General features: G+C 38.4%; 2 protein-coding genes across 2 annotated transcripts in view; both read left to right on the top strand.

The window, feature by feature from the left end:
* The window catches only part of CTSC (cathepsin C), a 44,189-nt gene extending 32,206 nt beyond the window's left edge, over nucleotides 1–11,983 (top strand). The window contains exons 5-7 of the mRNA XM_508684.7: nucleotides 4,944–5,059; nucleotides 9,313–9,444; nucleotides 11,067–11,983. Of these exons, the coding sequence (XP_508684.3) occupies nucleotides 4,944–5,059; nucleotides 9,313–9,444; nucleotides 11,067–11,569 (751 nt within the window). The 3' untranslated portion in view covers nucleotides 11,570–11,983. The remainder of the gene's footprint in view (nucleotides 1–4,943; nucleotides 5,060–9,312; nucleotides 9,445–11,066) is intronic.
* Nucleotides 11,984–14,862: 2,879 nt separating this feature from the next.
* RAB38 (RAB38, member RAS oncogene family) overlaps nucleotides 14,863–24,054 on the top strand; it is a 177,108-nt gene continuing 167,916 nt past the window's right edge. The window contains exon 1 of the mRNA XM_508683.8: nucleotides 14,863–15,262. The gene's annotated coding sequence lies outside the window, so the exon portion shown is untranslated. The remainder of the gene's footprint in view (nucleotides 15,263–24,054) is intronic.

The raw sequence follows: 24,054 nt of genomic DNA, 5'->3' as shown, positions 1-24,054 counted from the left end.
AATAGAAACTCTCAAAGATTCTTAACTTGAGATATAGGGAGTCTTTGAAACTGCTGAAATTACAGACAGCATTTATTGTTTATGAGCATTTCTGAATCTAGCGCTTTCACTAGATTTGTAAAGAATGTGGGCCAAAAGATTAAGAGCCAATCCTGTATCTTGTACTCAAAATGTTTGTAATTCTCACCTTTTTATCCCCCAAACTCCTCTTGCTCTCTCTTCATTTTCACAGTGTTACTGGAAAGGGGTCCTGATCCAGACCCCAAGAGAGGGCTCTTGGATCTTGTGCAAGAAAGAATTTAGGGCGAGTCCTCAATGCAAAGTGAAAGCAAGTTTATTAAGAAAGTAAAGGAATAAAAGAATGGCTACTCCATAGACAGAGCAGCCCTGAGGGCAGCTGGTTGTCCATTTTTATGGTTATTTCTTGATTATATGCTAAACAAGGGATGGATTATTCATGCCTCCCCTTTTTAGACCATAGAGGGTAACTTCCTGACATTGTCATGGCATTCTTTTTTTTTTTTGACAGAGTCTCACTGTGTTGTCCAGGCTGGAGTGCGGTAAAGCAATCTTGGCTCACTGCAACCTCTGCCTCCTGGGTTTAAATGATTCTCCTGCCTCAGCCTCCCAAGTAGCTGGGATTACAGGCATGACCCACCATGCCCAGCCAATTTTTGTATTTTTAGTTGAAACAAGGTTTTGCCATGTTGGCCAGGCTGGTCTTGAACTCCTGACTTCAGGTGATCTGCCCACCTCGGCCTCCCAAAGTGCTGCAATTACAGATGTGAGCCACCAAGCCTGGCCTGTCATGGCATTCTTAAACTGTCATGGTGCTGGTGGGAGTGTAGCAGTGAGGAAGACCAGAGGTCATTCTCATCGCCATCTTGGTTTTGGTGGGTTTTAGCTGGCTTCTTTACTGCAGCCTGTCTGTTCTATCAGCAAGGTCTTTATGACCTGAATCTTGTGCTGACCTCCTATCTCATTCTATGACTTAGAATGCCTTAACTGTCTGGGAATGCAGCCCAGTAGGTCTCAGCCTCATTTTACCCAGCTCCTATTCAAGATGGAGTTGCTCTGGGTCAAACACCTTTGACAACATCATTAAGCCTCAGTTCTCACACTGTTTTTGTTTTGTTTGTGTGTGCAATGATGGGCAAATCTCTGCCTTATAGGATGGTAGAAAAAAGGAACTTAATATTGAAATGACTGCTTTGTGCCAGATAATTGCTTTAAACTGTGTCAGCATCTTATTTAGTCCTGTTAATGATATGGATGTTATCTTCATAACAGCTGCCATTTTATTAAGGACTTATCAGAGAAAAGCACTGTTCTAAGCACTTGTTACCCATTATTACATTGAATTTTCATAACAACCCTTTGAGGTAAGCATGATTATACCCACTTTAATAGAAGTGAACTGTAGTTTCATAATGTTAGGTTCCTTGCCAAATGTTACACAGATAGTAAGTGATAAAATCATATGCCCTGAAATTACATTATGCTGCCAAACTTAAATTTCTTTTTTATCCTTTATATTAGTATATTCTTAGGTTTAAACAAGACAAGTAGTTAACACATACTAGATTTTGTCCACAGTTCCTGGCTCATAACTCCCATAGCCCTTGTCACTATCTTTTAACGTTGGGGCACATTAGGCCTCAGAAGTAGGCCTCAGAAAACAGAATCTCTCTCTCTCTGATCTTCTTCCGCCCTCCTCTCACCTGTCCAGGGCAGCACTCTAATTTTCTCCTGCCTTTCTGATCTTGGATCATAAGACCTTCATTTCCAAAGATGTCCTGTGTCATACCCTAAAGGAAGGAATGCTGAACAGAGAGAGGCTCAGAAGAATCTGGACAGGCCTTGCTGTGTTTACATCATTCCCTTTATGTCCAGTCACATCTCTACATGGTTGTCATTTGTGCCTATTTGATGAAGTCCCCATATAAGGCTCACAAGGACAGGGTGCAGAAAGCTTCCAGATAGCTGAACACGTGGAAGTTCCTGGAGGGTGGCATGCTCAGGGAGGGCATGGAAGCTGTGTGCCCCTTCCCCCATACCTTGCCCTACTCATTTCTTCATCTGTTTCATTTGTAGTATCTTTTATAATAAACCACTAAACATTAGTTAGTATTTCTCTGAGTTCTGTGAGTCACTCTAGCAAATTAATTGAACCCAAGGAGGGTGTCATAGGATCCCCACATTATAGCTGGTTGGTCAGAAGCACAGGTAAACAACCTAGGGCTTTCAATTGGCATTGGAAGTAGGGGGCAGTTTTGTGGGATGGAGCCCTCAGCCTGTGAGATCTGATGCCATCTCTAGGTACACAGTGTCAAAACTGGATTGGAGGACACCCAGCTAGTATTCACTGTGAAATTGGTTGCTTGCTTGATTTGTGGGGAAAAACCCACATGCATTTGATCACAGAAGTCTTTTGTGTTGACAGTTGATAGTGTTCAGTGAGAGAATTAAAAAAAATTGAGTTTCTTCTTTAACATGCTCTCTCAATGTGAAACCACAGAAACTATTTCCATTCAAAGATGGAAATAGTTTGTTTGCATCTTAGTTTTTATTTATACATCTTAGAAGAAATGTCCAAACTTTGTTTTTTCTCTCACTCTGTATATAAAATTACCTATGAGGCACAGATTTTTATGATCCTTGATTATTTAGACTTTGTCCAAATTGTGTTTTATAGCATTACTGTTACTTGTTATAGTAATCTTTGTGTATATTATGTCTCTTAACATTGTCTTCCATATTGTTAATGACCATCTTATATTTATCTCTGTATCATGTATATCTTCAACCAATGTGACTGGCTTAGGAGAAAAAATTAGTGAACAATTAACTAGCGTTTCTCTAGTCTATACAATTGTCAAGGTTACAATTGCTATTTTTGAAGAAGTCATTGTTGTTTTTCTCTTTGTTTCATCTCAGTTCCATTTTGTCATGTATTCTTTTTTTTTTTTGAGACGGAGTCTTGCTCTGTCACCCAGGCTGGAGTGCAGTGGTGCAATCTCGGCTCACTGCAAGCTCTACCTCCTGGGTTCACGCCATTCTCCTGCCTCAGCCTCCCGAGTAGCTGGGACTACAGGCACCCGCCACCACGCCCAGCTAATTTTTTTTTGTATTTTTAGTAGGAACGGGGTTTCACTGTGTTAGTCAGGATGGTCTCAATCTCCTGAGGTCGTGATCCGCCCGCCTCGGCCTCCCAATGCTGGGATTACAGGCGTGAGACACCGCGCCTGGCCCCTTGTCATGTATTCTTAACGTGTGTTATCTCTAAGAGAAGCTGTGAGAGACGGGACCATTTGTGGATAGGTGCAGAGGGCATGAAGTAGCCCAGAAAGAATCTTTGCCATTGACTAAATTTTAGCCTAGTAAAAAGCATGTGGTAACCACTGAAAAACTAGAACAGTGTGATATGACAATGCCCAGTTGAATAAGAAATTCAAATAGTTTATAGTAACAAAAAATAATTTTTACCACATTGTGACTGTAGTGCCCTAAAAAAAAATTTGGAGGAGCAGAGAGAGAGAGGAAGTGAGTTTTCGCTGGGGGCTGGTGAGTGGAGGCTACTTTATGAGCAGTTTTAAAAATTAGAAGTTAGGGAAAAACTCTTAGGGGAGTTTTAAGTGGTGAGCAACAGGCACTTGAGGTTACAGGAGCAGCAGCATAAAGATACAGAACAGAGAGGCCATTTGGCAGTCTTGGGGAAACTCCAAGAAGTCGAATGTGTCTAAAGCTGTGGTTCTCTGTGTGTGTGTGTGTGTGTGTGTGTGCGCGTTTGTGTGTGTGTGCATGTGTATGTATGTGTGAAATCGCTAATACAGAGAAGCTGTTAGAACAATTTTCTCACTTCCCAAAAATGTCCATTCATTCATGGGCCTAGGCAACTCTCCTTTGTGTGTTTTACAGCCCAACACTATCATATAAGGTGTGGTTCTATAATGAAACAGTTTTATCTGTTGTTTACGGAGCTAGTCAGCCTGTGTTATGCTTATGTTACTGGTTGAGGGTGTCCAGGTTCTTGGCTTCTTGAACAAAGAATTGGACAAAACACACAAATGAGGCAAGGAAAGAATGAAGCAACAAAAGCAGAGATTTATTGAAAATGAAAGCACACTCCACAGGATGGGAGTGGGCCTAAGTAAATGACTCAAGGCCCTGGTTACAGAATTTTCTGGGGTTTCAATACCCTCTAGAGGTTTCCCATTGGTTACCTGGTGTATGCCCTATGTAAATGAAGAGGGTGGAGTTAAGTTACAAAGTCATTTACTCAGTATGGGCCCTGTGTTAATGGAGAGGGTGTTACTCCTGGGGGTTGTGGCCCATGTAAATGGAGAGGATGAAGTGAAGTGACAAAGCCTTTCACATTCCTGCCATTGCTGAAGTGTTTCCACTTTATTTAGTTCTAGGAAGTCAGTGTGAATTGGCCTTATGTTCCCTGCCTCCAGAACCTGTTCTCCTGCCTCACATAGACCCTTTTTTCCCTTTGCCAACTTCACTTCTTTTACAGCCACCCCACTACCAATGTGTCTGTCTCCTAAGTCAAACATCAGTGATTCCTCTGTTTTCTCTAAACCCTTCTTATATCTTCTACTTCTCATCTCTTTCTTGGTCAAAAATCTTTCAAAAATGAGTAAGAATGCAGCTATTCAGGCAAACTAAAAATAACATCACAGTGATATACAAAGCCAGTGTCATTTCACAAGGGAAAATTATCAATACTAGATCCTGAAAAAGAAACAGCGAATGAAAGCCATTTACACAACTCCATTGTGTAATTGACACATTGAATCACTCATAGAACAGGTGCTCTGGGTCTGAACCTAGATCCTAGCTAGTCTGGTAGCTGAAATCATAGAATTATAGTAGAGTTTAGGAAATCATCCTCAAAGGAAAGATTATATGTTGATATCAAATGTATATTTCCTTTCTAGGCCCAAACCTGCACCACTGACTGCTGAAATACAGCAAAAGCTTTTGCATTTGCCAACATCTTGGGACTGGAGAAATGTTCATGGTATCAATTTTGTCAGTCCTGTTCGAAACCAAGGTAAAAAAATAAGCCTGTTTTTTATTAATTTGTTCTGAACTATTTATTGAACAGTTGCTCTGTGTGATGGATTTCGGGGATACCTAGATGGAATGGGCATGATCCCCTTATTACAGAAATAGAAAATAGGTGGCCTATGAATTATTCTTTCCTTTTATATCCATGACAAACTTTGGTAAAAAATTTTCTTTTCTACTGCGCTTAGCATTTCTTCAGTACTCTTCTCAATATATTTTCCAGGTAGCTAGTGACAATCAGAGTGATATGTAAGACAAACTCATTTGTCCTCCTAGTAGGAAAGATTCTAGTAGAAGCAAAGAATTGTGTACCATTCTGCAAGTGGTTTGTTGGAATCTTTCTTTGATACCTATTCCTCTATTCCCCCACCCCCATTAATTTTGTCATTAATTACTACGTGAACCCGTAAAATAAATCCTTAAATTATTTTCCTGGTAGATTTTTTGAGCTGTGTAAGGACCTTTCAATTCACTTTACGTTAGAATACGATATGTGATGGTAAGTATTAATCCAGCTTCCTGAGCGATGGCATGAGGGCAGAGCCCAGGTTCATGAAAAGTATTCCTATTATTGAATGTTACCAGTTATTTTCAGAAGTTTGATACAATGTGAGTTGATTTCATAACATGTCCTCTAACTGCACTTGATAGCAAATTATCTTGTTATGCTGAGTTGTAGCCAACAATGACTTGGAGAATCTATGCAATACTCAGTTTTATTACTTCTAAGCTCATTTTGAAGATAATACTACCCATGGCTGATTTGTTACTATAAAATAGGTTTAGTATTTGCTGTCTGGAAACATTCTGATTAGTGTCTCCTGGGAGGATTATAAATTTATAGTACCCAAAGATAAACTGTTGTTTCCCTTTCCTAAACTTTTAGTGATAATCAGTCTCTGCCATGTCTCATTTTCATCACTTGCCCTCTAAGCTCCCATCTCACTGAATTCTTGCAGTGTTCTGAATGTTGAGAGCCCCAAGTAGGTCTTATAACAGCCAGTCAGCAACATTTCTGTTTTTCATCAGACACCAAGGGTCTCGTCTCTTTGCTTTTCTACCAGTTATTCTGGGCTCTTCAGCTCTAAAGAAAGTATAGGTCCTGAAATCTTTCCCTACCGTCTCAATTTCCTGGGGAGGGCTTCTTTGGAAAGTGGGATTGGAAATAAGATAAATTTGAAGATAATTGAGAAATGAATGGAAAGTGAAATTGAAGGGTCCATGTTAAGAGATTGCAAGTTATGCTATCACCAAATAGATTTTTTATGCCTATTTGAGAGGATTAATTCATAGTGCATATTATGTGTTGACTTTATCATTGAGGTCCTGGCACATGATAGCATTGGCATGATATAATTTGAGCTACTGATACTATAGTGTTGCTTCTGGTGTTGTTACCAGAACATCTAAAATATGTTAGGATTTTTTTAATGGCAGAGGAAATGAAGACTAATATGACATAGTCCTTGTCCTAGTGATTTACAGTTTAGCAAGACATACAAGCAAAACATTAAAGTAAAGCATGATAACTACTTTAATAAAGCATTTTTAAAATTCATTGGTAACATAAGAGAAGGTAGAATAGTTTAGCAAACCCTTCCCAAAAGATATGATTGACAAGTTATATGAGATAATAATTCAGGGAAAGGAAATTCGACTTTCTAAAGCCAAATTATTTGACATTGGTTTTCATATAGCTTGGTAAAAGCTGTTATTTTCTCCCATGTTCTTTATTCTTTGACTGTTATAAGTATGATTTGTACAGAGAAATGACAATTTCAAAACAGAGGGCTTTGATGGATTAATTGCTTTTGAATTGATCCCTCATCTACAGTATCTTGTCAGGTACTTGAGAAAATAATGTACTTAAAGTTTCCTCTTTTGACTTTCTTTTGGTATTCTATACTGTAAGTTGGGGAAAAAAGTATTTTCTCTTCCTGCTAATTGGGCTACTTGAAAATTCCCACCAACTTTGCCAATACCAGTGTTCTGTATAACCCAGAATTCAGAATTAGCTGCAGTTAAGGGAATTCACAGCTTTTCTGTAGTCAGAGAGCAAATTGAAATTAAAGAAAAAAGAAATAGTGGGAGGACAAATGAGGTTTTACCTTTACACTTGAAAACAGATTTAAGAACAAGCCTTATACCTAGATTTATTAATACTTTGAGGTATGAGAGGGAAGAGAAGCTTAGAAATACGGCAGAATGGGCTTTCTTTGTTCTTCTCCCAGCTATGCTGTTTTTATTTATTATTGTATTTTTAAGAGAGAAGGGAAGTGCCTCTCCTGGGTCACATTAATTAGGAAATACAGAGTGTTTTCATAATGCATAAAGTCTAGTCCATTTAAGTCTTGTTTCAAAATGCTGTTTATATTATTTGAGCAGGAAGGCAGAGACCTTAAACTGCTCCACCCAATTCATTTTACACAAAAGATTAAAAAGAAAAAAACAATGTCAAAAGGTCAAGTGCCCAGTGTTGCACAACTAATGATAGGCAAAACAAGAGAGGAGGGGAAAAAAAAGAATCCTGACTCCCGACTCCTAGTTCAGTGTGTTCTTCACTGTTAGAAGGTGCTGCTGAACATAGTTATACCATATGAAGATCACACTATCTATTTGAGATTGTAGAAATTTGATTACTGCAGAGCTCTGGCTGGGCTAGATTCACTTCTTATTCTTTATTGCATTGCAGTATTCTTAAGAGATAAATGGCTCTTTTAGAATCAGATTGGCCTTGGCTGTTGAAATGAGGCATTAATTACCTTGGTAGCTGACACATTCTTACAGGTCAGGGGCTTGATGAAGGTTATCATCTTCCCTTGTTCCTGTGATTGCTCTGTAAATAGAACACATTCAGAGCCCTTGAATGCACTTGCAGCCTGTGCCTCCCACAGTGATCGATGGTCAGATAATGGGAGTTTAATGACCAGTACTGAGAGAGATTATTTCCATGGCTGCTAAGGGCCAAGAAAGCTGGGTGGTCAGAAAGGGACCCTTTCCAGACTCTCCTGGGTTGTGTTATTTCTTTGACATTGGTTTCCTTTCATGAGGCGCCAAGGTGTATTTGTAAGTTGTCCAGTGTTGCACAGCTAATGAGGGGCAAAACAAGAAAGGAGGAAAAAAAAAGTATCCTCACTCCTAGTTCAGTGTGTTCTTCACTGTTGGAAGGTACTGCTGAACACAGTTATATGTTCAGTGTACAATGTACAATGTTCTTTGACATTCCATCATTTGAAGGATGGGTCCTATGGATAGTATCATCTGCATGGTTTTGAAAACAAAAGATATAAGCTAATTTTGCTGTGTCTAGTGACTACGAGACAGGGAGAGAAAATCTGAATATTTGTTAAAGTAGACACAGACCCATAAATTGAAAAGGACACTAATCCTGCCTTAGGAGACAGTAAGGCACTTGTCCCTGCTATCTATTAGCTGTGTGTCCTTGGACAGCTCATTGCTTCTTTCTGAGCCACCGTTACACGTTATCTATCAAGTGAGCAGGTTGTACACTAGATGAATTCACAGGACCTTCTTCCAAGTGCTTTTCTAATCTTCATAATTTAGATAATCTCTCAGTAGCAAAACAGTGTACAATATGGTCAATCTGAGATTTTTAGGGGGAGAATTTTAGGGAACATCAGAAATGGCAGTAGTTAAAAGGAAATAGGACTCACAGGCTGACTTCTCTCTATAACTTCACATGGTAGAAGGGATGAGAGTTCTCTCTGGAGCCTTTTGTATTAGGTCACTAATCCCAAAGGCCCCACCTCCTAAGACCATCACTTTCGGGATTGGGGTTTTAACATGATTTTGGAGGGACATAAACCTTCATCTCATTGCATTAGAGATATTTGAAAGCTCAGCTCACATGTATTCCTCCACAGTTTTCACCCAACCTGATGGCTTTGAACATTGTAGACATAAATCCTTTCATCATTATCAAGAATATTGCCAAAAGCTTCTCAGAAATTATGAGGGGTTTTTTTAGTTTCTAAAATATTCTCAAAGAAAGTCCCATGTACTAATGTTTGCCTTTTGATGAAAAAGGATGAAATCTTAATGATTGCCTTAATAAGCTCAACAATGCTTGTTAGTTGAGTCTTCTTATTGTGCTGATTCTTATAAACAACAACATTCAGTATAAACATTAATGTATGTGATTCACTAAGGTTTTTGCATGATTCTCTGTGAGGCTTCAGATGTCTCTTGGATTATGTGTCTTTTTTTCATCGCCAGCATCCTGTGGCAGCTGCTACTCATTTGCTTCTATGGGTATGCTAGAAGCGAGAATCCGTATACTAACCAACAATTCTCAGACCCCAATCCTAAGCCCTCAGGAGGTTGTGTCTTGTAGCCAGTATGCTCAAGGTAAGTGTTGCATTTCAGACACCATTTATGAGCTATTTACCTGTGTGCAGCTGGCTGTTGTTGGCAAAGGCAAAAGGATGATGCAGTAGAGAGAGCGCAGTGTCTATAGTCAGAAAATCTGAGTGCAAGTCTGGCCCTATCACTTATTAATGGATGATTGCTCATGGAATTTACTGTACCATCCAGCAAAATGTCAATAGTTACTATATATTGAGTGAGCTCTGCTTGTTACATATATTGCCTAACAATGCTCAAAACTCTGAGAAGTAGTAAGTATAATCCCTATTTATGGGCGGGGAACAGGAACTAAGAAATTTTTCTAATAATTTGAAGGTCTCACAGCTTTTAGCATTGGAGTTTCACTTCTAATCATCGTCTCCAAAACCCAACTTTTATTAAAACTATACTAACACTGGTTTCTCTCTGGGAGAATTTTAAAATTCTGTACTTAGGGCTGGGCGCAGTGGCTTATGCCTATAACCCTATCACTTTGGGAGGCTGAGATGGGTGAATCTCTTGAGTCCTAGAGTTTGAGACCAGCCTGGGCAACACGGCGAAACCCCTTCTCTATTAAAAATACAAAAAATTAGCTGGGTGTGGTGGTGTGTGCTTGTAGTCCCAGCTATTCAGGAGGCGGAGGTGTAAGAATCACCTGAGCCCAGGAGGTCAAGGCTGCAGTGAGCCGATATCATGCCACTGCACTCCAGCCTGGGCAACCGGAGTGAGGCCCTGTTATGAAAAAAAAAATCTGTACTTAGGCTTTCAGATCAGGCTGTATGTGATGTATGTCGAAAACACAGCTATAATTGATTGAGGGAGAAACGTTACCATTTTAAGGTTTATGCTGTCAAGCCCAGATTTGGCCACTAGGAATTTCCCAGCTCACTAGTGAAACTGCTGATGAGTGATTATTTGCCAGTGAGCCTTTCATTCTTTCTAAAATATGTAATACTAGTTGTGACTTGTAGGCTATAGGGGCTATAATATATCAAGACAATCTTTATCCTCATGAAGCTTACAGTTAAGTAAGAGATAGAGATTAAATAATTATAACAACAGTGTGAAGAACAGTGAAGAAAAAGTACACAGTTATAATATATATAATAGGGCCAGGACTGCATGAGGAAGGTAGGAAAGACATTTCGGCAAGAGGTTGTCAGGGAAAAGACTTGCTTGAGAAAGAGCCAAGATGTGGGGTCTGGCTGCTTAGCAATGACCATAATACCTAACTTTTGCTATTTTTACATGAAGTAACTAATTTAACCCTATGAGGAAAGTACTACTACCATCTAGATTTTACAGGTAAGTAAGCAGAGATACAGAGAAGTTAAACTCTTCACACAGCTTTGGCTTTAAACCTATATAGGCTTCAGAGCCTCCCCACTTAACCACTTTGCCATAGCTACATCCATATTAGGTGCTAATTAGATATCTGTTAAGTAGAAGGAAGATGAAAGGATAGTTAGCTAGTTGGAAAATGGATGGATGAATGAAGTGATGCTTAAGCTAAGAACAACTTTCAGGGGTAACATGCAAAGAATAATGGAGCAAAGAAGAAAAAATAGAAAATGGGATAATCCTTTTTCTACTAAGGGGTAACCATGTGTGTTATTCATCTTCAGGCTGTGAAGGCGGCTTCCCATACCTTATTGCAGGAAAGTACGCCCAAGATTTTGGGCTGGTGGAAGAAGCTTGCTTCCCCTACACAGGCACTGATTCTCCATGCAAAATGAAGGAAGACTGCTTTCGTTATTACTCCTCTGAGTACCACTATGTGGGAGGTTTCTATGGAGGCTGCAATGAAGCCCTGATGAAGCTTGAGTTGGTCCATCATGGGCCCATGGCAGTTGCTTTTGAAGTATATGATGACTTCCTCCACTACAAAAAGGGGATCTACCACCACACTGGTCTAAGAGACCCTTTCAACCCCTTTGAGCTGACTAATCATGCTGTTCTGCTTGTGGGCTATGGCACTGACTCAGCCTCTGGGATGGATTACTGGATTGTTAAAAACAGCTGGGGCACCGGCTGGGGTGAGGATGGCTACTTCCGGATCCGCAGAGGAACTGATGAGTGTGCAATTGAGAGCATAGCAGTGGCAGCCACACCAATTCCTAAATTGTAGGGTATGCCTTCCAGTATTTCATAATGATCTGCATCAGTTGTAAAGGGGAATTGGTATATTCACAGACTGTAGACTTTCAGCAGCAATCTCAGAAGCTTACAAATAGATTTCCATGAAGATTTTTGTCTTTAGAATTAAAACTGCCCTTAATTTTAATATACCTTTCAATCGGCCACTGGCCATTTTTTTCTAAGTATTCAATTAAGTGGGAATTTTCTGGTAGATGGTCAGCTATGAAGTAATAGAGTTTGCTTAATCATTTGTAATTCAAACATGCTATATTTTTTAAAATCAATGTGAAAACATAGACTTATTTTTAAATTGTACCAATCACAAGAAAATAATGACAATAATTATCAAAACTTTTAAAATAGATGCTCATATTTTTAAAATAAAGTTTTAAAAATAACTGCATTATAGAGTTTATGTTCACTTCAGGGAATTTTTATCACTGACTCAGTAAGATTCACTTATGTTACCTATGTAAGCATTTATTTAAGAAGGAAAAGCATTTGAAGATATTTCAATTAAAAACAAAACTATGAACCTTTATGACAGGAAGATATACTCAGATAATGCCTAGTGAATCCTAAAATTATCCTTGGATGTTTGATGAGTCTGAGACCTCAGAGAAAAGAAATAAGAGTTTTGACAAAATCTGGATATTGGTGAATTTATTTTCTATGGTGTGTATCTTGTATTTGGGAGTATTGGTTAGTCTTCAGTAGGTGAGCAATAATAGCTTAATGAGTGAAATACTAGCAGCTTAGATTTAAATAGATTTTTGGAATCTCCCAGAGATATTTCACAGTGGATATGAAACCTCTATGCTAAGTAACATATGCCTTCTCTTAGAAATTATGTAACAGGAGAATAAGGCAGTCAGAGCTCTGAAACATAAACACGGACCACACCCTTTTCAAGCTGGAAAGGACCATAAAGATCATGTAATTTAAACTCTTTGCACAGATAGAGACTCAACTTAGAGGGCAAGAGATGTGTCTAAGGTCACACAGCTGGCAAGTGATGGAGTCATGCTTAAAACCTAGATCTTCGAAACCAAGTTCTCTTTGAGCACCTTCGAGCACTGAATCTCAGCATTTCCCACCAGAGTATCTGCAATCACCAGGGATACTAGCTGCATGCTTGGAAATTTCACCTTAACATTCTGAGTTTCAGAGTTTTGTGCAAAACCCACCTATTTTCTGCATTAAAATTCACTATAATGATGTTTTTACCCTCCTTGAACTGCAGTAGGGCTCCAGGAGTATGCACCATTTAAAGTTTGGCTTCCTGGACCTCCTGGCATGCTGCCACATACCTTTGATCTTTTCACCACATGGTGGCACAGAAACAGCACTGGAAGGCATAGCCAGGGTCGGAATCATTGGAAGGCCTCCAAGGAGATGAGATACATTTTCTTTTTATTGTTACTGATTGAATGTAATTTCCATCCTATTTTGTGCCCAGCCTCACTGCTATGTGAACATATAAACAGATCTTTGAAATCAAGCATAAATATTTTTTTCACTAAAATTCACGAAGATACTATCTGTCAGTTTAACAAACGCAATTCTATTTAACATGTAAGCATGAATTTATTCTCTAGTTTTCCAGTTGGACAGCAGTCGGCTGACACATGAGAACAACTCATCATGATGTAGAGTGCCTGTGATTTTGCAGTATTTCATGAGGGCCCTGACTGGCTCTTAAGTAAATTCATTGCTGGTGTCATTCATTAAATACTTTAGGAAATATTAAATGGCTAAATACTGGTGTGAACCTAACTGGCATGGAAGTCAGATTATACAACATGTTTGCTTCAGGACAAGCAATGATTTGAAGAGGCCCTAGGTTTTCAGAGATTATAGGAGGGATTGCCCAGAATAAGAACTTAAGATAGACTACATTTCAACTTGGATTTATCTACTGTCGAAGTCTGCTTTTCCTGTTTCTGTATGACAGAAAGATCATTTATATCATCCATGTTGCAGATTTCATCAAATACAGTGACTAAATGGAACATTAGGGTTCCACAAACCATGCGATTAGACTGTTAAGCTGTACAAAAAGCAGTTGGTGTCAGTATCTAGAACTTTTTATATTGATGCTAATAGAACACATACTCAGAGTCTTTTAACAAATGGAGCTCTAGAAAAAAAAATCAGATGGGAACTCTGGCTAACCTCCCCAAAGACATTCCCAGAAAATCTACAAGGATTATCTACATGAATGATGCCACAGGTCACAAAGAAGAAAAATAATATTTAGCTGGGCAGTCTAACACAAACATAATATTGACTCTGGAGCTGTAGTGCCTGGATAAGAGTTCTGACTCTGTATCTTATTAGCCATGAAACCTTGGGAAGTTTCCTTATCTACCTATGCACTGTGCATCCTTTCTTTCTTTCTTTTCTTTCTTTCTCTTCTTTCTTTCTTTCTTTCTTTCATCTCTCTCTCTCCTTCCTTCCTTCCTTCCTCCTTCCTCCTTCCCTCCCTCCCTCTTTTCTTGTCTTTCTTTACTTTTCTTTTTCTTTTTTCTTTTCCTTCCTTTTCCTTCCTTCCTTCTTCCTTTTCCTTCCTTCCTTCTTCCTTCTCCTTCCTTCCTTCTTCCTTCTCCTTCCTTCCTTCTTCCTTCTCCTTCCTTCCTTCCTTCTTCCTTCTCCTTCCTTCCTTCTTCCTTCCTTCTTCCTTCTCCTTCCTTCCTTCTTCCTTCTCCTTCCTTCCTTTTTCCTTCTCCTTCCTTCTTCCTTCTCCTTCCTTCCTTCCTTTTCTTTTCTTTCTTTTCTGTAAAAGTAGAGAAAATGGCTTAGATATCTCTCTCACTGTCCAAATTTCTGACTTTTTTTTTTTTTTGAGTCATGCTCACTGCAGCCTCAACCTCTTGGGACCAAGCCATCCTCCCACCTCAGCCTCCTGTGTACCTGGGACCACAGGTGCATGCCACCATACCTGGCTAATGAATTTGTCCTCTCTGAACCATTACCATTACAACAAAGGAACTAAATGTATTTGTATTTGCATTTTTAACAGCATTACTTGCTATCTAAACTCAGGCCCTTCATCATTCCAAATGGAGGTGCTAAAGATAATTAAAGACAATGCAGTTTCCCTGATCATAAAAACTTGCTCACAGAACTCAGGAACTGAATAGATTTGGATAGTAAGGAATATGTATACATATTTCATAGAGTTCTCTGAGGGTTAAATGCCATATATATATATATATATATATATATATATATATATATATGAAGTATGTAGAACAGTGCTTGGCATATGGTAAGGAGTAAATAAATATCTTTTTCTGAACTCAAATTGTAAAATAATATTTTGCTATGAGGAATCAGATAAGATGTATTCTATAAATAAGCTCTACGACAAGAGGATAGAGAAGGGCTTATGAGGGGTTTTTTGTTTGTTTTTTTAAGGGTGAAAAGAACCTACAGAGGAACACTAGCACAAGGAAACCCACAGAGAAAAGCAAAAAGCTTTATGAGTTAGGCATATGGTTTTAATTTTATTTTTTACTATAAAATTTTTTTATCCCTCACTACCACCATTCTTGTGTTGCTGCCTGTGGGAAGAGAACAAGTCTGAGAGGTGATGGAGTTTGAGAGACTACCACAGGGATGAGTAACAGGACCCAGCCAGGAAAAAGACATTGGAACTTTGAAGTGAAAAAGACTGAAGGTAATGTAAAGTCATAATAATTTGATTTTCCTATTTAGGTTCTAAAAGCATGAAGATAAAGTAAGCATAACAGATTCACATCACATTAATGCTGGAAGGTTATCTAGTCCACCTCTTGCTAAAAATGGGCCTTGAGAGGTAAAGTAACATGCCTGAGCTTCCAGCTAATAAAGATAAATCTATGCTTCAATATGTCCAGAACTTTCTATTGTACCTGCTGCCTTCCAATTAAGAAAAATGGCAAAATAATGTTTCCATTCTTAAATGTTGTGAGACCAGTAACCTCACCTTGTTCTTTAAAATCATCTCCAAGATTTGTGCCACCTCCCAGAAATCCTGTTCTCATTTCTTTGGGGCAGGTACTCTGAGTGCCAATCCATGTGTGGTGGTTTGGAAGGATTAATATAACAGTTTTCTTCTAAATATAGTGATGTTAATATAGTTATATCTCTTAACGCTAATGAAGGTTTATTTTTGGTTTAAAGCTAAGTAGAATCTTCCTGACCAAGTTTGGGGAGCTTTAGATATATCAGAATCTTCTTTGATGGGCAGCACATGGACTTAGAATTGTGTATTGGTAGTGGGTCAGTCAGTCACTGGGCCTAATGAAATATTAACTGTAAAGTATTGACCTCATTGAATTTTAGTTCCGATTAAAAGTGCAAATTTGCGTGAAATTGCCTGGGACATAAAATAATTGGAACTTCAGCAGACTTTCTGGTCATGCCATACTATGTCCTCCTAGTGATAGCAAACTGGAAATTCAGGAGATAAACTAACTCAGGCAGAAAATGCAGCACATGCCTTTTGTGTGTGTGTGTTTTTCCTTTTTCCTTTGAGAAGTCCATTTTTCAATATCCCTTTTCTTTAAATCTCTTTTAAGAGTTAGTAGAAGAAATTTAACCTCTTCCTTTCCAACTTTGAGGATGTGATGCTGATGTAATACTTTGGTTTTTAACTTTATGTTCTTAAAGACAATTTGTCTTCTTGAAATTCAAGTCTGTAGGTGGTTAAATGGGGAAAGAATGTGAGAAACTTCAGACTCCTCAAGTTGAGAAAAAAATAGCAGACTTCTTTCTTCCTCTAATGCAAAAGGTCTTAAAGAGATTGAAATCCTAGCAATCGGTTGAAAGAAATAAGTTAGAGAAATAGCTTTCTCCTGAGGAAATGAGGGAAACGCCATAAAACTAAGGGTTGTGCATTAAAGTAATCATTGAGATGATTTTTTTTTTTCTGTATGTATTTTCTGGACCTTCAAAAGTATTGAATAGTTTCACTGTAGTTTAAGATAAATGACAGAAAATAAGTGCTTTTAATATCAGATTTTTATACCTTCATTCTCTCTTTTTGGGGGTTTCTGAAGAACTAAAAGTCTGCTTTTCTTTTAGATTGACTATTTCTATGCCACTATAAGAAATGGGCACTATTCCCAAGAGATAGCAGGTGCAATCCTAGTTCAGCAGGCTAAAATTCAGTTGGGTGAAAAGGATAAGCCTATGGAAAGAAAGTAAACAGAACAGCATTGTGCCACTAGAGAACCCAGAAATAAATTCATAGATTTTCAGCCAACTGACAAAGGTGCCAAGAACATACACTAGGAAAAGAACACCCTTTTCAATAAATGGTGCTGGGGAAACTGGATATCCATGTGGAGGAGAATGAAACTAGATCCTTATGACTCACCATATACTCAAAGTCAACTCAACATGAATTAAAGACTTAAATGTAAGACCTGAAACTATACAAATACTAGAAGAAAACATAGGAAATGCCCAAGAACTTTAGCTTAGGCAAAGATTTTATGGTTAATATTTCAAAAGCATAGGCACACAAAACAAAAAGTATACAAATGGAGCTATAGTAAACTAAAAAGCTTCTGCATGGCAAAGGTAACAACCGACAAAGGGAAGAGACAACCTGTAGAATGGGAGAAAATATTTGCAAATGGTTCATTCCACAAAGGACTAATATCTGGAATATAAAAACAGCTCAGACAACTCACCATCAAAAAACAAAAACAAGCATACAAAAAACCCAAACAATCTCCTTAAAATGTGAGCAAAGTATCTAAACAGACGTTTCTCAAAAGAAGACATACAAATGGCTAGTAGGTATATGAAGAAATGCTCAACATCGCTAATGATTAGGGAAATGAAAATCACAATGAGACATCATTCCAGTTAGAATGGCTATTATAAAAAAGACGAAAAGTAAAAAGACACTTGTGAAAATGTGGAGAAGAGGGAACTCTTATGCACTCTTGGTGGTAATGTAAATTAGCACAGCTATTATGGAAAACAATATGGAAGTTTCTCAAAAAACTAAGAATAGAACTACCACATGATCCAGAAATTCTACCAATGGGTATTTATCCAAAGAAAAAGAAATCAGTATATCAAAAGGATATCTGCATTCCCATGTTTATTGCAGCACTCTTCACAATAGTCAAGATATGGAATTAAGTCAGCTGTCCATCAATGGATGAATAAAATATGGTATATATACACACTATGGAATGCTATTGGGCCATAAAATAGAATGAAATCCTGCAATTTGCAGCAACATTGATGGAACCTGTGGTCATTATATTAAGTGAAATAAGCCAAGCACAGATAAACAAATATTGCATGTTCTCACTCATATGTGGGAGGTAAAACAGTGGATCCCATGGAGGTAGAGAGTAGGATAATGGTTAACAGAGGCTGGAAGGGTATTGGGGGAGAGGATAAAGAGATGTTGGTTAATGGGTACAAGCATTCAGTTGAAAGGAATAAGTTCTAGTGTTTGATAGCACAGTAGGGTAACTATATTTAATAATAATATATTGTATGTTTCAAAACAACTAGGAGAGAAGATATGAAATGTTCCCAACACAGAAATGATAAATGTTATAGGTTATGTATATGCTAAATACCTAGATTTGATTATGACACATTTTATGCATGTATCAAAATACCATATGTACCCCCATAAATATGCACAAATGTGTACCAATTTTTAAAAATAGCATTGTGGCACAAAAATGTCATGGTCTTTGGAACCAGAAAATCCTGATATTGAGTCTTTGCTCCACCAATGTTTGTTATTTGGACTTTGTTCAGTTATTGAACAGAGATTTCTAGTAGTCAGTGTCTTTGCCTGTTAAACAGCATTGCTAATATCTTTTTTAAAGGGCTGTGCCAAGGTTTAAAAGAAGCAACGAGTGTTTACATATAACTTGCCTTGTTTTTTAAAAAGATTTAAAGTGCTTTGCGAAGGTTAAGACGCAATGTAAAATAAATTAAAAATAAGTGAGTGAACTGAATTAAAGGGAAGATAAACGTAGGAAAGTAGGATATACCCGTGAAATAAAAGCTATATAATCTAGTACGTTACCTGATACATGGGGATCATTCTTCAACACTGGTTCTCAACTAGAGGTAATTTTGCCCCTAATGTTGGTAGACATTTGGGGTTGTCATAACTGGGGCGAGGATGGGAGTGTGCTACTGCACCTAGTTGGTAGAGGCCAGATATACAGCTAAATATTCTATAGTGCACAGGACAAGCCTCCACATGAAGAATTAACCAGCCCAAAATGTCAATAGTCCTGAGGTTGAAAAAGTCCTGTCTACAACATGCTAATTCCTTTATATACTTTCCCAGCACCAAATGAATGTTATATACTTTGGAAGAGGGAAAGAATTCTGAGGGCTGAAGTAATCCCAGAAGCTTCCAAAGAGAATTTGGAACTTGTGCTGAGCTTTGAAAAAGCAAGAGGCGTAGTAAAAGGCATGGGAGGCCAAGAGACTGTGGGAAGATAGAAGCAATGAGAGAAGATTAAGACACTTCCCTTCAATTTCAAGGTGACAGATTGACCCCATTCTGCAGTAATCCCCACCCAACAGAACCTACTGACATGACTATAAAAGGTATAAAATGTATTAAATACATGGCCACAATTTATAAGAATAGAATGTCTTAATGAACCAGAAGTTGTGATAAACCCTTATAAGAAAAAGTGAGGGGAGCAAATGGGAAGTTATTGTGATAATTGAAGGCCCAAGCTTGTGGGAAAATTCTGCCATAGAAGATGAGACCATTCAACTCACCCAACATTTCATCAAAATAAGGATGAGAAGGGAAGAGGTAGATTGTAACATCTTTACTTAAAGCATTGATCCTTCATGCCTGCTGGGTCATAAGCTGCTTTGAGAATGATGAAAACTATGGATCCTTTCTCCAGAAAAGTTCACTTACTAATCCCATATTTGCATAAAATTCCATTAGGCTTATGAAAATGTGTAAGCCCCAGTACTGGCAGTAAACTTTTATGTGTATGGGTGCCTCTTCCCCTAGGCAGTAGCCATTCCAAAATGCCAATATTGTTACTATTTAAAATTTTCTTTCAGTTATAGGCTGGGAGGAACCATTGAAAAGGCTTGGCAGGTGAGATTCAGGTGGCTAGACCAGTTAGATAACTCAGCTTTGAGCCATAATCTCACCCGGGGTCAGACCTGTTGGGAAACTGAGCTCTCCATTTGTTCCCTGACCCTTAGTGGCTCTCTCAGTCCTCAGCCCTTTGTCTGTTTCTCTGGGGTGGAGATGTAGTCTTATTCATGCTATCATTGTCTCTAGAGCCAAGACTCTGACCAGTAAAATCCCACCTGGGAACTAGATTCCTTCTGCCAATGGAGAGACTTTTTCTAATGCTCACTACGTGCTGTCAAGAATTGGGCATTTTGTGCAGCACCTGGATTCCCCATCATTGTGCTCCTGCTGTACCCAGGAGCAAATATTATCTTCCCCCTGCCCCTCCCCTTGAACCCAACTGCTGCCTCTTTATACCTTGACTGTCCCCTGCAGCAGCTTCACCAAGTGGATACTTTATTTTTGACCCAGTTAGTTTTGCCTTTATTGGTAACAATAATGATAGCTGCCATTTATCAAGGTCTTACTTTGTGCTAGGTGGTGTGGTAAGCTCTTTGCATACAACGTCTCATTGAATTCCTGGTATAGATTTTGTTTTACACATAAGGAATAAGACAAGCGAAGGAAGTCATCCATTTTCTTGGGATTTGAATCCAGGTCTCTTTGTTCTAGCACCATAGCTCTTAACCATACTTCCCTCAAGATGTTCTTCCTGTGCTTTTCCCAGGAGTTTGTTGATATTTCAGGTCCTGATCTCTTTTGTTCTTCCTTATCTTTTTGTAAGAAACTATCGTAATTGCACAAGTCCTGAGAAATAAGAAGACACCTTCAGCATCTTAAACTAGAATAAATAAAAGAAGGGTGGCCTCCTAGAATTTAAGTCAGGAGGGAGGTGGTGGGCAATGGATGACAAGCTCTACTTTGAAGAGGTTGAATTTCAGCTGACCACTGCTAAAGCAGTACAAGCTTTTCCTTTCAGCAAGTGTCTTCCCAGAAATGTGGTAGCAATTTTTAGGAAGAATTTGGCAAACAGAATGTTTAGCAGATTTGCAACAAATGCTATAAGCTCAAATTTTTTTTTTTTTTGGCAGCACACTCAGCCCTCCAAGGGAAAGTGGATTATTTTTCTTGCAAGTGCAATAGCAAGGGAGGTATTAAGGACAGCAACATTCCTTCCTGTATAAAAAAATAAATAAATAAAAGAAGAAAGATTATTGAGGCCCTCTCTGCTGTATTTAATGTACTTCAGGATGTTGGTAGAAAGATATCAACCTAGAATAAGTTCACAGAATACATTTGGTTTCACAGAAAGTTTAAAGTCAATCTGGGCATTCAGTGATCTCTTTCTGTATATTTGATCTACCCATCTGCTGGGCTTTTGAAGTTTTCAATAATAAAAAATAAAAAAAAGGAATAATCCCAGCAGTATTTGCATGAACTTTTATTGAATTCAGTTCAGAGCCCTTTGGCATGAAGAGTACTGACTTTGGCAAGCATCCAGGAAACACTCTTATGGGAAGCTTCTCTGTTTTTGTTTTGGAGCAACTTTGCACAATTAATCACAGCATCATTTACAGTTATAAAAAGTTGGAAACAACCTAGAGGCCCAATAAATAGAAAATAGATCATTTATAGTACACAAACTTGACAATATATTATACAATATTAAAAACAACTATGGCACTAACATAACAACATTAAGAAGTACTTACGTTATATGTGGGAAAAATCATGCTGTATTTTGTTATGAAAAATGCAAATGGATACGTTAGTGCCTTCAAAAGGGCAAGAGGATTATGAATGGTTAAGCGTACTTATTTCCTTTATTGTTTTTCTTATGAAAAATAGCTATGGTATAAATAACAGAAAATGTAATAAAAATTTGCATGACCAAGGAGGCCTTATCACATAAATAAGCTCAAGTCTCTCTCTCCTCCAAAAAGCCACTATAAGAGCCTGTTCTCACACTGGTGTGAAGATGGGGTAATTTTTAAAGAAAAGAGGTGTAATTGACACAGTTCCACGTGGCTGGGGAGGCCTGGGGAGACCTGGGGAAACTTAGAATCGTGGCGTAAGTTACCTCTTCACAGGACGGCAGAAGAGAGAATGAGTGCAGAGCAAGGGGGAAGCCCCTTATAAAGCCATCAGATGTCATGAGAAGTCACTCACTATCATGAGAACAATATGGGGGAAACTGCCCCCATGATTCACTTATCTCCACTTGGTCCCACCCTTGACACATGGGGATTATTACAATTCAAGGTGAGATTTGGGTGGGGACGCAGAGCCAAACCATATCAGCTACCAACTTTTCACCTACTGCAAATATCACATTATACTTTTCTTAACATTTAAGTGTCTTCAAGGAAATTTCTTTTACCTTCTCACTTTGTGTTTTCTCCTCAGTCTGTTGAAATCTGCCTTCTGCCAGGTCACTTAATGTGAAATTGTTCACATCAAGATAAAATCCACCTTGTTGCTGAAAATAGTTTTCAGTCTTTCAGCAGTTGGTATTTATTTGGTCACACCTTCTTTAACCTTGGAATTCCCAGACTTCAGATCTGTATTTCTTTGCAGTATTCTTTTCAGGCTCCTGGTCCTCCTTAAACTTTACTTTCCCTCTAGGCATGTGAGCTCCCTTAAATAATCAGGCCCAGAAAAGCATTTAACATGTGGCAACAGTCACATCTCACTCCCTCTTGAGCTAAATCACTATCTCTCCAAGCCACTTCCTTTGCAGGCTCTAGACTAACTGATCCCAAGTAGCCATAAAATGCCATACACCCTATAGTTCCACAATGTATAGCCAATTGCTAACTAACGTTATTTCTGTGAACCAATGAGAATTCCTGACAAAAAAATTTTGTAATTGTTCCTTCTCCTGATTCATCTTTTTTTTCTTTAAAAACTTGAGCATCTGTTTTGTTCTCCAGAGCACTCCCAAGGCAACTTGGAAGTGTTTCCTGGGCTGCAGTCCTTAACCTTTGTGCTTGAATAAACTCTCTTAAAATAGATTTTGAATTTTTTTATTTTATGTTGACAGTTTCTTGGTGTCTGTTGACCAGATGCCACTCTCAGGACCTTGCCATGTGGGCCTCTATAACACAACAGTTTGCTTCATTAAAATGTGCAAGCTATGAAAGCAAGAGAGAGAGTGTACTTGCAAGACAGGATTCATAATGTCTTGTAACCTAATCATGAAAGAGACATCTCCTCAATGTTTCCATATTCTGTTGGTCAGAAGCACATTACTGAAGGAGATAGTGTTACATGAAGCCTGAATATACCAGGAGGTAAGTTCATTGGGGGTCCTCATAAAGGCTGCCTATTATAATTCTAAACCCTGTATCTCATTCTCCACTGATACAAGGCACAAGTCCTATTACTAAATGCAACATGCACAAGTCTGAATACATCATCTTTCTATTCCCAAAGGCAGCTCATTTCCATCTTTTTAGTTAATGGCATCTCCATTCACCAACTTTTCAGAAATCAGAAAACTATGGTATTTATTCGTCTTCCTTACCCCAACATTCAATTAATCATGAGCTGCTATTAATTCTGATTTCTAAATACCTATTACATCTGTCTCTCCACATGTCTGTCTTAACCTATCATGATCTGTAAACTATGTCATTGCTATGGCTTCCTAACATACCTTCCTACTCCCAGTCTTGCTCTCTTCCAGTCCTTACCACACCAGTGGTGACAATGCCACATTCCTGCTTAAAATGCTCACCTGGTTTCCCATAGCTCAAAAATATTTCAAGATGGATATGGATAGTGATTCTGAAAATGCACATTCAATAAATCTGTGATTTCCACAATACAGGCTACAAAAATTTAAACTCAGGAAAATCTTAGCTGGTAAGAATATGTGAAGTTGAGTGACAGAGTTGTGAACAATCTAGCTTTCTATTTGAATAATATGCAAAATCCCTATATAAGTTGTTTAGTGTGGAATCTCAGATATGGGAGATGTAAACTCAAAACAGTTGTATTAGTTTTCAGTAACCACTATCAATTGTTCTTTGAACATTATCTATTTGGAAGGCTGTATCCCTTGAAGATATTTCAGTTCCACTCTATAACTTTCCAGACATTTTCACATATTAGAAGTTTCATGGCAGTTCTGAGAAACTCAGACCTATTTATTGTAATATTTCAATCTCCAAGGGCTTCTGCTAGCTCACAGAGTGCCAATATGGGAATGGGAAAATGATGCCCCTTCCTCCTGGTGGAGACAGGGACCTGCACAATCAGTTCAGACCACTAATTCCTCCCCAGACCATATGAAATTCTAGCCGCCTGGAATTTAGAGATTGTGTGGCCTGCTTTAACAAACTTCCTCTTCGTTTTTCTAATCTGGCCATGGAATAGGT

The sequence above is a fragment of the Pan troglodytes genome, chromosome 9 (genome assembly GCF_028858775.2).
Source record: "Pan troglodytes isolate AG18354 chromosome 9, NHGRI_mPanTro3-v2.0_pri, whole genome shotgun sequence".
Classification (NCBI taxonomy): domain Eukaryota; kingdom Metazoa; phylum Chordata; class Mammalia; order Primates; family Hominidae; genus Pan; species Pan troglodytes.
The sequence above is the reverse complement of the archived record's forward strand: the minus strand, read 5'-3'. Positions and strand labels throughout refer to the sequence as shown.